General features: G+C 33.6%; 1 protein-coding gene and 1 long non-coding RNA gene across 2 annotated transcripts in view; one reads left to right on the forward strand and one right to left on the reverse strand.

Annotated features, from left to right (window-relative positions):
• Positions 1-15,676, forward strand: part of LOC123657627 (C3 and PZP-like alpha-2-macroglobulin domain-containing protein 8) — a 122,964-nt gene that overhangs the window by 52,698 nt on the left and 54,590 nt on the right. Inside the window, exon 6 of the mRNA XM_045593149.1 lies at positions 6,837-6,965. Within this exon, the coding sequence (XP_045449105.1) occupies positions 6,837-6,965 (129 nt within the window). The remainder of the gene's footprint in view (positions 1-6,836; positions 6,966-15,676) is intronic.
• LOC123657752 lies at positions 8,374-9,469 on the reverse strand. Its single transcript, XR_006743758.1, has 2 exons — positions 9,421-9,469; positions 8,374-8,545 (listed from the first exon to the last, which is right to left on the reverse strand). It is a non-coding gene; the product is annotated as an uncharacterized LOC123657752 (long non-coding RNA).

Consider the following 15,676-nt stretch of genomic DNA (forward strand, 5'->3'; position numbering starts at 1 on the left):
TCTAATTTTATACAAATATATGAAGGCTACTTCAGTACCGTACTGGGAATTTCTAATTTTGTTTTTTTTTGTTTAATACACCAAGTTTGTTTTGTTACTTTTCTTTTCAAGTTTATCCTTGCATCATATATTCTGCTATTAACATACATATAAACTGTTTGTTTTTTTTTACATTTTGGGATAATATTCTTAAGCAATAACAATTAATTACACTAATGTAAATTGAACATCTTATCTGATCCTTCTCCTACATGGGGAAAGAGGCCTATGCCCAGTAATGGGATAAACAGGCTGAAGCGTAAATTTAACATCTTATAGATAAAATAGCAAATTATATTTGCCTAATTTTCTTTAAATGGTTATTATTTCATGACTAGAATGTCTAAATTTCCTGTAAATAATCTTACGTATTGAATAATGAGGACAAATACTGCCTATTTTATACTTGCAACAAATGGATTCTAATAAAATGTACTATTATAGATCCGCTGTGATCAGATCTTCGAAATGTAAATATCAGAAAAATCCATCCTATACAAGATACGGGCTTATTGGATGACACAGTGAGGGGACAATAGAAAATCAATGTAGTGAAAGTTACTCACTCCCTGAATAATCCCAGGGTCCTGACGAACAAAAATAAGCTTTCCTTAATCCGTGAGCAAAATGACTTAGAAGTTGATAAGACTCGAGCTAATGAGCTAAGAATGTACTTATTCAACTTAGTGAAAAGTTTTAATTTTGTTACAACTCTTTGTACTTTAATGTTTATTTTCACGTATTTACGTTCGGGGAATATTTTCATTAGTAGGTGTTATTCAGAAGTTCACGATTTCGTACTGATTAATTCAGGAAATAAAATACATAATTAGTGTTGAAAATAACAAGTATTTTTTTATGATATAACAACGCGTTTTTGTTGGTTTGTGGCTGTTGCGCTGGGATCGCGGATTCGACACCCGCACATGGCAAATATTTGTATTGGCCAGATGTTTGCCGTGGTCTGGGCTTTTGTGCCCGTGTATTGTGTATGTTTCCAGACACTCCCGACACAGCAGTTAATCCTAGTGAGGGCCGTTGAGTGTTAGGCGTTTATTATTATATATTTTACGTAAATGGTTTTAACGAAGTCTAATATATATATATATATATATATATATATATATATATATATATATATATATTATGTATATGAATAAATTTGTTTTTAAAACAGAAATTAAATCAGACAAGCTCTGCTGCAAACGAAGGTAAAAGTCTCAAAGATTTGACTCTCCTTACTTTATTCTAATATAAACTCATTCCATAGGCATCTTCGCTATTTCCTCTAAATTCGGCCTTGAATGGAATGTTCTACCGACTTAATCGAGACGAGTTGATCTAAATTCACTTGATGAATCTGATTATTGAAAGCGATACCTTAATTTGCAAACTTATACACTCGTAGAATACAAACTAAGCATTTATTATACTCCAAATAATATTTAAATTTAAAATTGTTTTTAATATAGCGTTTTATTTGATCTTAGCTTTTTTATGCCTATGTGGGCATAAGCAGTAGAATGTTACAGGCTGAAACGTATTAATATACTATATTTTAAAATTATAATCAATATGGTGGTCAGTAAGGAGATACCCGTTCTATTGTAGTAACATAGATAGATATTTAAAGCTAGATACGGACTTTGTACTATTGACGATTTGAGTGCTAATGAAAGAATGTTTATGATTAACTGACTTTCATCTTATAGCGTGAGTAATGTGAATAAAGCACAGCTTACCAAAATACCACCTTTTCCACCAATATCACGTTAGATAGAGCAGCCACAAAGAAGGAAATAATGTATATTCAAATTATAATGTATTAAATAAATATCTTGTCATGAAAAATTAAATTGTCACCCTGAATCATTAAATGGAAACAAATGATTTCATTATCCACTTCATTAATCATAAGAAAAATGACTTACTGATTGTCTAATTCATTTGTGGCATGGCGAAATTTACCGCACATTTACATCAATTAGCCACATAAATCTGTCAAATATTTGTCTATTTTTGAAGATTTGATTGTTTTAAAAATTAAAATAGTACACCATTTTATAGGTATCTATATTGATTTGATTACTTGTTAGTCTTAACGTCCAGCAATGGGGTATTACAGGCTGAATTAATCAGTTGTTAGTTCAAATTTCTTAACAAGTTGCATATACTCAAAACAGCCAGATGAGACATTTTTGACCTCTATAAAATACAATAACAAATTATCAAATCACTGCTTCTGACAGATAGAAGACAGAACTTATTTTAAACAAAGTTTTAAATAAGTACATTAAAACTAGTTGACAATAGAAACTTTACTGAGGGCTAAGCCCTTTTCCCATTGACCCTAATATCGATCATAATCTTTAAGACTGAAATTTCATCCCATTTGCACAAGAAAAGATCTTATGAGGACATTTATAGGATTTAGTCAGTCATTTTATACTAACTATACTGACCACAATAAAATTTCGTACTCCCCTTCCTAAAAGTGATTTCTTTTACAGTAGACTTCCAGTAAATTTGGCACGGAACCCGTTTGCTCGTATTTGCTTTGAGGAAAGATGAACAGCGCTGTTTCATATTCTTTTTCGGTTTTCTATTTTTGCCTGACTGAAAAAAAAAGGTTATTGACCTAAAAATGCTGATGTTATTCATTTCTATTTGATTTTATGTTGTTTTCCATTTTTATTTGAGATTTAAATATGTTGTTAAGAGTCATTTATAAATCGATTAAAAAATAAAGATATAGTTTTATACAAACTTGTGTTGTAATGTACAATGTTTAAATTGAACTTAAAATCTGAAGAAATTAATTAAAATTCTAATGAAACATTAATTAATATTTTGAAGTCTTGACACATCACAAGACAATAATATTAACAAATGAAGGTATGAAAATTATTTATTTAATTTTATAATCAATTTTAAAAATAATTTTGCAGCATTCAACAGTATGTTTTTATATCCTTTATATATGCAAGTGAAACTCAAAGAATATTCAGTTCAATAAATGTAATAAACATAACATAGAAACATGAAAATATTATAGAAATTTTGATATTAAAAACCTTATACATATTAATAGTGCCTCAAGTATGAGAGTCTATTTTATATTTCCACAGTGTCATATTAAAACGGTTAATATATATTTACCCGTCTTGTAATATTAAACTTCTTAGAATACAAATTTATAACTTTAGCTTTTAGCCTTCCGGAATTCGTTACGCAGATAAATGTAAACAACAATAAACTTGAGATACCTAATAGATCATCTTTGAAATCAAATTATTTTCTAAAATTGCCAAATAATTAAAAATTACTTTCGTCAATAACTTTGAAATGACAAACAGTCAGCAATTAAGGATTAATAATAATATAGGATAATTGTACGTCTATTGGCCATACAGAAGTTTGCCGTGAACTGGGTGTTTGTGCAGTCCTTGTAGGTCTCCCCACTGTACCTCGGAGAGCACGTTAAGCCATCGGTCCCAGTTGTTATCATATTTTTTATTTTATTTTTTATAGAAGAAGGTAGGGTAGGATATCATGTACAAATGATAGCAATCGTTACTCATAGTAGGGAATATATCCGCCAACTCACTTTGGAGCATGGTGTTGGATTAAGCTCTGATCCTTCTCCTACATGGGGAAAGATTCCTATGACCAGCAGTGGGATATTACAGGCTGAAGCGTTAAATTGTAACTGTATAACAGTTAAATTTAATTCATTAAACATAAAAAATAATACACAAACAAAAAATAAATAAAATAATAAACAAACCCCATCTTGATATTAAGTAATTCGAGACTAATGAACTCTTGAAAATTAATATATGTTTTAACAACGAAAATAAATAAAGCGATCTTTAATAAAGACTCTATAGGAGATAGAAAATATTTTCATACTCTAAGAGAACGTCCTCTCGATAGAGATGAGCCAATAAACGTAGAAATAAAACGTAATAAAACTCTGTATCAGTGGCAAGCACGCGACTCGAGGGTAACGCCTTAATATTTACGAGTCTCAGAGAAGGATTCGATACACTTAGTGATAAAAATAGATTTAATAAAATGAAATTATTTTGGTGAAACATTAAAAGCTTATTTGTGAGTACTCCTTAGTAGTATGTATTTCTATTATTGTATTATAAAGGTGATTAATATAATTGTTTGCCCGCAAACGAAAAAAAAATCGACTTCAGTTACATCGGCAGGTATTACAACGTAGTTATACGAAAAAAATGGTCCAGTAAATACGCGTTATCAAAGATTACTTAAAAAGCAGCCATCAGATGTCGATGATCAGTCAGAATGAATGTGATCACAAAACGCATCAGCTCTCGATTTAAATAAAAATGATCAAAATCGGTACCCCCCAGTAAAAAGTTATACGTTATAATATAGCTAAGTGGCTACAGCACCAAAGAATTTAGCCACCCCTGTCTTCCCGTGGGTGTCGTAAGAGGCGACTAAGGGATAACAAGGTTCCACTACCACCTTGGAACTTAAGAAGTCGACCGATGGCGGGATAACCATCTAACCGCTGGCTTTGAAACACACGGGCCGAAGCTGGGCAGCAGCGTCTACGGTGCGACAAAGCCAGCCCTGCGGTCACCAACCCGCCTGCCCAGCGTGGTGACTATAGGCAACACACATGAGTTCACGCATTTTTGGCGTGAACTAGTGGAGGACTACGTCCAGCAGTGGACTGCAATAGGCTGGAATGATATAATATAGCGTAAATGGAGGAAAAAATATTCAAGTAAATATGCATTATTAGATATAACTCAAAAAGTACTTGTTAGATCTCAATTAAATTTAAATGGAACTACATGCACACGCAACACCTTGCAAACAAAAAAAAATCATCGAAATCGATCCCCCCAGTCAAAATTCTGAGGTAACATAAATAATGAAAAAAATACAATTGAATTGAGAACCTCCTCTTTTTTTGTAAGTCGGTTGAAAAGGTGAAAAGTTTGTTTGTTTCTTTGAGCGTGCTAACGCGGGAACTACTGGTTAGAATTGATTTTTTTCGTGTTTGATAGTCTATTTTCCAAGCAAGGTTATATAATATTCTGGTATGTTTTTTCCTCAAATTAACGGCGATGAAACCGCGGGGCACAGGTAATGATAAATATGACCTTTTACACCTTTATTAAAAGTACCTGGGTGACCGGTATTTTTAGTACAACGTGTTTCTTGGAAATCATATTTAAATACGAATTACATATTTATAAAATATGAATAATATTTTTTTACGACAATAATAAAAAATATAAGCAAATATAAAAAAAAAAAAAACAAAAAAAAAAAATAATTAAAAAATTATAAAGATAAAATATGAATAATGTTTTTCTATTTTACCGATATAATAATAAAAAATAAGAACTGGCTATTTAAATAAAAAATAACGAGTGCAATAAGAAAAAAGAAAGAAAAAATATAATCGATCTGGAAATTTGAGGATTTGAACCGTGGTATTTTCGGTCTATCACGACCGGTCGATCTCTCTTTCTCTCCGAACTTTATTGACATTTGCGAAATTGACCTTCGTATTCTAACGATATTGCAGCCATTTTTTCATTATCTAAAAATCTAAAACTTTATTTGCTCCGAAATTCCTTCCATACTAAATTTCATGAAAATCGGAGCCGTTTCCGAGGTATTTCTCGTTTAGTATAAGATATGAACTTTATGAACTTTAAAGTACTAGTTATTTTTCTCGATTAAAAATTTAAAGACACGTACTATATCAGTCAAACCGCATTATGCTCTTTCTCCACAAAAAAAAGAGTCCAATAACAGTAAAGTAAACTCAATGTTATAAAATAGTATCTCGGATCACTTGCTCTGTGTCTCAAAATTAAGCTCCACTCGACTGTGAGAGAGTCATAGGATAATTTAATTTGAATACAGATTATCATTGTTAATATTTAACTATATACTATTTCTCAATAACAACTATCGATAATTTACATACACCTAAAACAGCTTGATACATTATTTTTAAGTAGTTTCAATTCGCAGTAATATAATTAGGAGAACATTTTATATAGCTATTGAAAAATTATCAATTCTACAATCAGTCATTACTGGCAATTTCAATATATCATATAATCAATAAATATTATCGATTTCAATTTTAAAACTTTAATTTATGACTATAGGAATGATATTAAATGCGACTGTAAAATGGCGATTATAATAAAATATACTTCGATTTTAAATTTTCTGTTATAAATTTTATGTACCTAACAATTTTGAAAACGTGCATTCAATTTTATTCGTACGACATTTACATTTATGTTATATGGTTAATTCCTTCGTATACCACAAGAGTACACTTCTGGGATATCTAGGGGCTATCTTAGGGAGGAGGATGTTTCTGTTTCGTCACAAATAATCTGTAATTTTAGTATTTTTGATTAGTTTTTTTTTTTTTTTTTTAGAATTCTTGTGATTTGAATTCAAAACTCAATTAAAAGAAAACGTCTCATAATAAAGAAACAAATACATAAATGTATAGGAGAGAATGAGATAGAATAAACTACTACTCAAAACGCTTAAGCGACGCGTTTTGAATGGCACTTACGATCTTTTTACCGAGACGGTGATCATCAACGATAGAACAAATCATAACGGCCTACCTTCCTACGACTTTTCAGAAGTTTCACTTCTGTCGTGTGTGAAAAGCACACACACACTATTTATTTTTGTAATTTTTTTTATTTTTATATTTTTAGTATGTAGCATTAAAACTAATAACTTAATCATCTCTTTATTAACAGGCGGAACTGGTGGCCGTCGAAGGAAAAGAAATAGAGACCCACTACGTATTGGCTCGTGAGCGTATCCGACGCTGGAACTCAACTTCCAAGTGCTATCTACTCGTCGAGAACTTACCAACTCCGCTACAGGTAATACTAATCTAACTTAGAAATGAAATGTCTTTAGTTTTCGTTCGTGTTCATAGTTCAAGTGATATACTCTGACGTTTTAGTTAGTTTAAGGCGCGTATCGTATTTGAGTTATTCGTTCTTCATTCGTTCGTTTCTCCAAACCTTCAAGTTTTACTTGTACAGTACTATACATATGGCATATTTGTTGCGTAACTTATATATTTTTATATTGGGAAACTTTCAATTTACAGTAAGGTACGATCAGCAACTAAATAAGCCTTAATTTGAAAATTGTAAAACGTTAGAGTTTGCTTAAAGTAATTGCATCTGTATCGTTAATTATAGCATTATATATTTTAGAGATATTTTCACATGAAATGTACTTTGATTGGAAGAATCTTATTAAATTATACATCTGTGTGTGCATTGGACTTATAAATTCGCATTTAAATTCAATTGTGTGACATTAGTGTGTGCATAGAACAGTAGATAGAAATAAAATGTAACTTTTAAATAATTATACTTTGTATTTAAATTTGGAAAAATGTGTAATTTATATATTAAAAATGTATCTTAAAAAAACGTTTTGGCTCGTTCACCTGACACGAAATGCAGTCACTTTATATATATGTATATATATATAGTGTATATATATATATACTCTATATATATATATATATATATGACGGATTATTACTATTATTTAAGTTTTTAGAAAGTGTGACGTCAGCATTGCTGACGTCACCATTATTCACGTCACTCATAATCAGCAGACAATGAAATGAAACAACTATACACTTACAATACACTCTGTTTTTTAACTTTCGTTTTATAATTATCACTTTACTTAATTTATAAATTTAACAAAAATCTTAAGTCTACCCTTAATTTATCTTTTAAACAAAAGCAACAATAATTCCAATAGCACAGTAAAATAATTCAGATAGCAATTATTTAAAAAGCACTCACCAAACTACCGTCCTCAGCAGACGTCGCGTGAAAAGTGTGTCAACAACATGGTGGCCTCCCACCATGTTGCTTCTTTACAATAGTTTTTTAATTAATGGTTTTAATACGAATATTTCGTTACAGTAATACGTGAAATAATTTTAAAAGATTATTTAAACACTTATAAACGCAAATCATTTCATAAAATTACACGTGGTTTTTATCACTCATCGTTCAACACAATCTCCAATGAACATTCAAAAAGCAACTATTAAAAATCAACTTAAAGAATTATTAATGATTAAATTTTGAATGTATTTTGCAAATTAAAGATTTGATTTATAATTAATTTTCAACCTAACTTTGTAATTTAAAGTTAACTTTTTGAATGTTCGAAACTTCTAAGGAAGTAATAACAAATGTTGACAAACTCAATTTATAAATTATTCGATTTAGGTTTAAAAATGAAGCTTACCTATTTCATTGGTAATAACATAGGTTATAATCAATTATCATTATTAAGTAGACATAAGTAATAAACCTTAAAATCTAATATAAAAGATAATGTTGAGTGTTTTTGCGTCGACACGGCCATTCTGCGGGGCGGTGCGCGCTCTGCACCAGCCTCGGTTTCCTTTATGTTTCAGTTTCTGGAAATAAGAAAATGCTTTTGACTAGGTATCTGTGTGCATAGATACTCCAGTTGACGATGTACGGTTTTATTGAAAATGTCTGGTATTTGTGCTTATGCTCATACATTAATTTTGTTTGTTGCATTAAATGGTGAAAATAATGAATATAATAAATTTGTTGTAAAATAAGGGAATATAGGAAATTGAGCGTTTCTTTGTAATTCGTGCTTATGCTCCACGCACTTCACACGTCATATTGAACTTATATTATGTAATGCAAATGCTCCACGCATCCTTGCATTTTATCAATGTACTCGTAGACAGGAATGTTGCTGTGGTGCTGGGCGGTCTCGTACGCCGTGGTCCACAGGGGCTCTAAAGGATATGGGAACTAGGTCGACGCTGTGGTGCTAGGCGGTCATGAACGCCGTGGTCCACAGAGGCACTAAAAGGAAGATTTTTATCATTGTGGTTCTGAGCGGTCTTGAACGCCGTGGTCCACAATTTTCATTTATTTATAATTATTGTTATAATTATTATTTACTTTTGTATAAGCTCAAGTGAATGTTGCTGTGGTGCTGAGCGGTCTCGTACGCCGTGGTCCACAGGGGCTCTAAAGGATATGGGAAGGACGATGCTGTGGCCTAGGCCTTTTTAGACCGTGGTCCACAGAGGCTCTGAAAATGATAGGATAGGAAAAGGATTCTAAACATATTTTAATTTAAATCGATTCAATATTGTGCGTGTGTACAGATGTTTCCTTATTGGATTCAGTGGCAAAGGTAACCTAAATGGTTTGCTTTGATTGAAGCTTCGTTATTATCTGCCTCAAAGCAGTAAGAGAAATCCTACTGCTAAAAATAAAATATTAGTTTACTATGGAAGGAACTCACCATTTGTTACAGATTGTGATGGCATTGCAGCATGAGACGTGGATGGCTGTAACTCCTCGTTGTCGTCCGTCGACATGGTCATTTGCTCGCCTGGTCGTGGTGCTCGGCGCAGCTGGTCATGAGCTACCTTACGAGGTCTTCCTCTGCCAGTAACCCGCTTCACGATGTACCGGTCATTATCAACGACTCGTTGAATTTCGTAAGGTTCGCTATATTTGAGATCAAGGCATGTCTGATTTCGAGGATTATTCTTAATCAGAACGTAATCACCTCTTTGTAATGACTGAATCTTGGCTTTGTTCTTGTCAAACCGTTGTTTCTCGTATTCAGCCGCAGTCAGCATTTTTTGATGTACTTGTTGCTCTAGTAGATCAAAGTCGACAGTCTCTTCATCAATATTCACTAACCTCAGGAGCTCCGGCGGGACACAGTGTTGACGACGTGTAAGGAGTGTAAGAGGTGCTACTCCAGTCACACGGTGCGGAGTACAGTTGAATGCTAGTTGTAATGCTTCTAATGCAGTTTGCCAATTTTCGGTCTGATAATTTTTGATCATAGTAAGTGCATTCTTTAACGTTGCCATAACGCGCTCTACTTGGCCATTAGCTCGGCTGACTCCTGGCGATATTGCATGTATATTGATGTTGAAGTTGTCGCAGTAGTTTTTAAATTCTCCCAGGAACTCTCTGCCACCATCGACGACAACTTGAATAGGCGTACCAAACAAGCGTATAGTGCGTTTTAATGCTGCTAGGCTGCTGCTTTGACTCTTATCATTTGAATAGCTCAGGAGCAGATACTTTGTGAAAGAATCTATGGTGACAATTACATATTCATCAAGACCTTCTTGGTTTCTTGTACCGAGTTTTCCCGTTATATCCATATGGATTACTTGGAATGCGGCTGTAGGCTTTTGAATAGGATGGAGTTGAACTTGTGTGGCTCCAGATGACCCCTTTGACGTCTTGCACACGATGCAATTGTCCACGAATTTCCTGACAACTGTGTTCATTTTATCAAACCAGTATGATTCTCTTAATTTCTGTAAAGTTTTCTCCCATCCGGGGTGATGTAGTGCTGTGTGATAAGAGTTGATAAGCGTCCATTGATATGACTTTGGTACAACAATTGCCTTACGTGTTCCCAGTACAGGGTCTGTCAGCCGCCGCTTAAGTACACCTTCATCTAAGTCATACTTATCTACAGGATTTCCATTTGCCATATTGTTAATCAATAAACGTAAGTTTTCGTCTCGTCGCTGCTCTATTTGTATCCATTCAGTGTCTCTGGTCATTAGGTTGACGTTCGTTATAGGATTTCTACTGAAGAAATCGGCGTGTTGGAGACGTTCACCCTTTCTGTACTCTACCTCGAAATCGTAGTTCTGTAAGAATGCCCACCAGCGGTGGATTCGAGGAAGAAGATCCTTCTTATGCTTAGATGCCTTGAGAGCATTACAGTCAGTGATAACCACAAATTTTCGCCCATACAAGTACTGCCGGAAGTGTTTTATGGCTCTAACTACCGCTAGGGTTTCGAGCTCGTACGAGTGGTAACGGCTCTCGGCCTCAGTAGTACGTAAGCTCATATAGGCAATAGGATGACGCCGTTTATCTATTATCTGAACCAACACAGCTCCGTAGCCGAGACTACTTGCGTCCGTGTAGAGCTCTATGGGTGCTTCTTCCTGGAAAAGTGCAAGAGTAGGCGCAGTAGACAAATATTGAACAATGTGATTCCTAGCTTCTTCATGTCGGGCGTTCCATTCCCACTTAGCATCTTTCTTAGTTAATTCATATAGAGGTACCATGAGACGTGAAAAATTGGGAATGAATCGCCGAAAATAGCTAGCCAGACCGTTAAATTGTCTCACTTGCTTTACAGTGGTAGGTACAGGAGCTTTCGTCAAAGCCTCTACCTTTCTTGGGCTGGGACTTACTTTACCGTCTGATATAATATTGCCTAAGTATTCAATAGAGCGCTTAAAGAAAGATGTCTTCTCCACATTAATCGAAAACCCAGCGCTTTGAAGAGCGATGAGTATTCGCTCAATGTGGGAAAGTCCCTGGGAAAAGTCTCTACATTTTGAAAGAACATCATCGACATAAACTTGACAAACTTGCTCTACCGTGTTTGTTAGAGGTCCCAACGCTCTATTTATGCAGCGTTGATACACTGAGCATGCATTACTTAGCCCAAATGGCATGGCGAGGTATTCATAGAGTCCATCGGGTGTAATAAACGCCGTTTTCTCTATTGAGCTCTCTGTGATGGGAATCTGATGAAATCCCGCCGCCATGTCAAATGTAGAATAGTAGAGGCCCCCTGCTAATTGGTCAATTTGGTCCGAAATGATGGGCAATGGATAGTGATCTCTCAAGGTATTTCTATTAAGTTCGCGGTAGTCAACGCACATGCGATCTTTACCATTTTTCTTTTTTACTAAAATTATCGGGCTAGAAAATGGTGATTTGCTCTCCCTAATAATCTTATGATCTAATAATTCATTAACAATAACTCGTACTTTCTCACGCTCTAGAGGACTTAGTCTGTACGGCCTTCGCTCTACATATTTATTATTATCTTTAAGTCGTATTTCGAGAGACCCAGTATTAACTCGAGTGAGTGGATACCCCCGAATAAATAAATGTTCGTACTTATTTAAAAGGATTTTTAACTCATTTATTTGTTGATTATTGGTTAAATCACAATCTAGATTATCAAATTTTTCGTTATGAGATCGCATGTGGCAAACAACTGGTTGGTGAACTATTTTAACACCCTGAGAGGTCACTAGTACGCTAAGGTTTGTGTTATCGACAAGGTCAATACCGATTAATAGATCCGTATTTATTTCATAGTCTGAAACTACATGAAATTTAAGTTCTACGTGTAACTCATCGATAACACACACCGTTAATATTGTCGTTAATGATACCACAGTGAATTGGCCAATACCCTTCAGATACTGAACCTCATTAACCCTTCTACCCGGAAGTTTAGCAGCCACCGACTCACGTATTACGGAACACTCTGCTCCACTATCAAATAAAGCAAATATTTTCATGTTACCAATCATGACAGGTAATAGGGTACGTTTTAACGTACCCACACAATTTATGTTTGAAACTACTGCGCGTTCGCGCTTGTAACAGGTCTCATATGTGTGACCTACTCTGGAGCAAAATGTGCATGTCCGTTTGTCGGTAGCCGCAGGCGGATTCTTTTGATCTTGACGCGGTTGAGGTGTATCGATTTTGTTATTACTAAAGTGACACTCACGGGTGTCATGATTCGTTCTCTTACATATTCGACAAAATAAAGAAGGTTTATCCGGAAACCTTGAGCGTTTACTAGGTCCCTGTGAGTTTACATTACTAGGTGGTGGGCGTTTTACTCGCCGTATTGACGACGCGATGGAAATTAATTCCGGCACCGATTTGGCACGCGCATTTAGTAATTCTATACGCAATCTTTCATCACCGATACAACCTATAACAGCCTCGACCGCGTCATCGTTCGACAATTTATCTTTAGTGATACGTTGCCATAATATCCACGCCTCAGAGAGGAATTGCAATATATCTTTGCTACTGTCATAAACGTGTTCCCTAAAACGAACTATATCGCGTGAGTACCTATTTTCAGGTTCAAAAGTTGTTATCAAAATATCACGTAATTCCTCCCATGATTTCGCAGATACCAGCCAGCTATCAACCCACAACTTGGCGCGTCCTTTTAACAAACTACCCACTTTCATTCTCACATCATAATCGCTCAAGTTGTAAGTTTCAACTGCAGTGGTCACATGCTTACACCACTCACGTATTCCTATATTAGAATCAGGATCGTAGGATGGCAAGAAAATATCATTAATTTTAACTTGAGAAACCGGAACCGCCATACGATCCGTCATCTGTTTCATCATCTGCATCATATGAGCGAAAAACTGGGTCGGCACACCGTTTACAGACGAATTATCTAATACATCAGAATGACCGGCAGAAGAGGGATCTGATCCCACTTCTGATGACGGATTATTACTATTATTTAAGTTTTTAGAAAGTGTGACGTCAGCATTGCTGACGTCACCATTATTCACGTCACTCATAATCAGCAGACAATGAAATGAAACAACTATACACTTACAATACACTCTGTTTTTTAACTTTCGTTTTATAATTATCACTTTACTTAATTTATAAATTTAACAAAAATCTTAAGTCTACCCTTAATTTATCTTTTAAACAAAAGCAACAATAATTCCAATAGCACAGTAAAATAATTCAGATAGCAATTATTTAAAAAGCACTCACCAAACTACCGTCCTCAGCAGACGTCGCGTGAAAAGTGTGTCAACAACATGGTGGCCTCCCACCATGTTGCTTCTTTACAATAGTTTTTTAATTAATGGTTTTAATACGAATATTTCGTTACAGTAATACGTGAAATAATTTTAAAAGATTATTTAAACACTTATAAACGCAAATCATTTCATAAAATTACACGTGGTTTTTATCACTCGTCGTTCAACACAATCTCCAATGAACATTCAAAAAGCAACTATTAAAAATCAACTTAAAGAATTATTAATGATTAAATTTTGAATGTATTTTGCAAATTAAAGATTTGATTTATAATTAATTTTCAACCTAACTTTGTAATTTAAAGTTAACTTTTTGAATGTTCGAAACTTCTAAGGAAGTAATAACAAATGTTGACAAACTCAATTTATAAATTATTCGATTTAGGTTTAAAAATGAAGCTTACCTATTTCATTGGTAATAACATAGGTTATAATCAATTATCATTATTAAGTAGACATAAGTAATAAACCTTAAAATCTAATATAAAAGATAATGTTGAGTGTTTTTGCGTCGACATATATATATATATATATATATATATATATATATATATATATATATATATATATATATATATATATATATATATATATATATATATATAGAGTATTTTCATTATCACTTTATATAAAATAGAGTATTTGCTTAAGACAGCACGGTAGAAGTGAAAACTTCATTGGCAAACGCAATAAAGCAATAACGCATTAAGTCCCGAGTTCCGATCGAGCCTTTAACCATTCAGCAGCGAAGAGCAGCTGTCTGTATCATTCTCGCTCGGGTACACTCGGCGGTCCCGAGTTCACCCGATCGAGCCTTTCACCTCTGAGCGTGAGGGATCAGCCTAACTTACTACCTACGAAAAAATGTGTGTGCGGTGCGCCAAAAGAAGTTATCACTTTAAAAATGTATGCATTCATAGCAACCAGTGTGTAAATGATGTTACAAAATAATATCAGATTTAGTAACAATTATATTAAGCTTGTGATCGGTTGAGTTTAGAGAAAAATTTTAAAAAAATGAAAGTAATTTAGCGTGATATTAAATACCTATAGATAATATTAATGATAAACGAAAGCCGGAAAATCTGACAGAGACAAATAGGCTACGTTATAAGTTAGGATGACAATGCATAAAAACCTAACGCTTAAACTTTATAATAAATACTAGCAAGTAAACTTTGACAGGAAAATGGGCTATCACGCGATATTATTTTATTAAAATCATTTAGTTTTATACTTTTATAATGAGTAAAATGAAAAAAAAAAAACAGAAACATTAACAAATGTCAATAATAATAATCAGATTAATTAAATTAAAATGTAATTTATTCAAGTAAGCTTTAACAGCGATTTCGTATCATCGTTTTGCTATAATAACTAATGCGAAACTACCTACAATACTAAATAAGTTTTACAGAGAAAAACTAGCAAAAATGTAAAAATTATTTTTTTAGGTGTCATGACGTCATTATGTTTTTCTGTACTCTTATTATAACTAAGTATGTTTTGTACCCTATAAAAATTTCTCACAGTATCAAAAATACAAACTGTATTACGAGTTAAATCATTTTAGGCCCACAAGTTCCAAAACTAATATAAGTCACATGCATCACACTACGTATTAAAGTCGTTAAAGTCTGGGCATTGTGACAGTAACAGAAATATACGCGCGTAGACGTTACAGGGAAAACGTATGTATGACATTATTAGACGTGCAATGAGATAAATAGCAAGAAAAGAAATTCCAACCGAAATATAAGTTTTATTATACTATTTGACGTGTCTTTGTTCCATTTAAATAATTATTACATTAGGTATAAACAAGAATTGATCATTTATGAATGTCACATTATTTTTTACTAATAACAAACAATATTCGTTTAAGAATTT

This window comes from Melitaea cinxia, chromosome 11 (assembly GCF_905220565.1).
Source record: "Melitaea cinxia chromosome 11, ilMelCinx1.1, whole genome shotgun sequence".
NCBI classification, from domain to species: Eukaryota; Metazoa; Arthropoda; class Insecta; order Lepidoptera; family Nymphalidae; genus Melitaea; species Melitaea cinxia.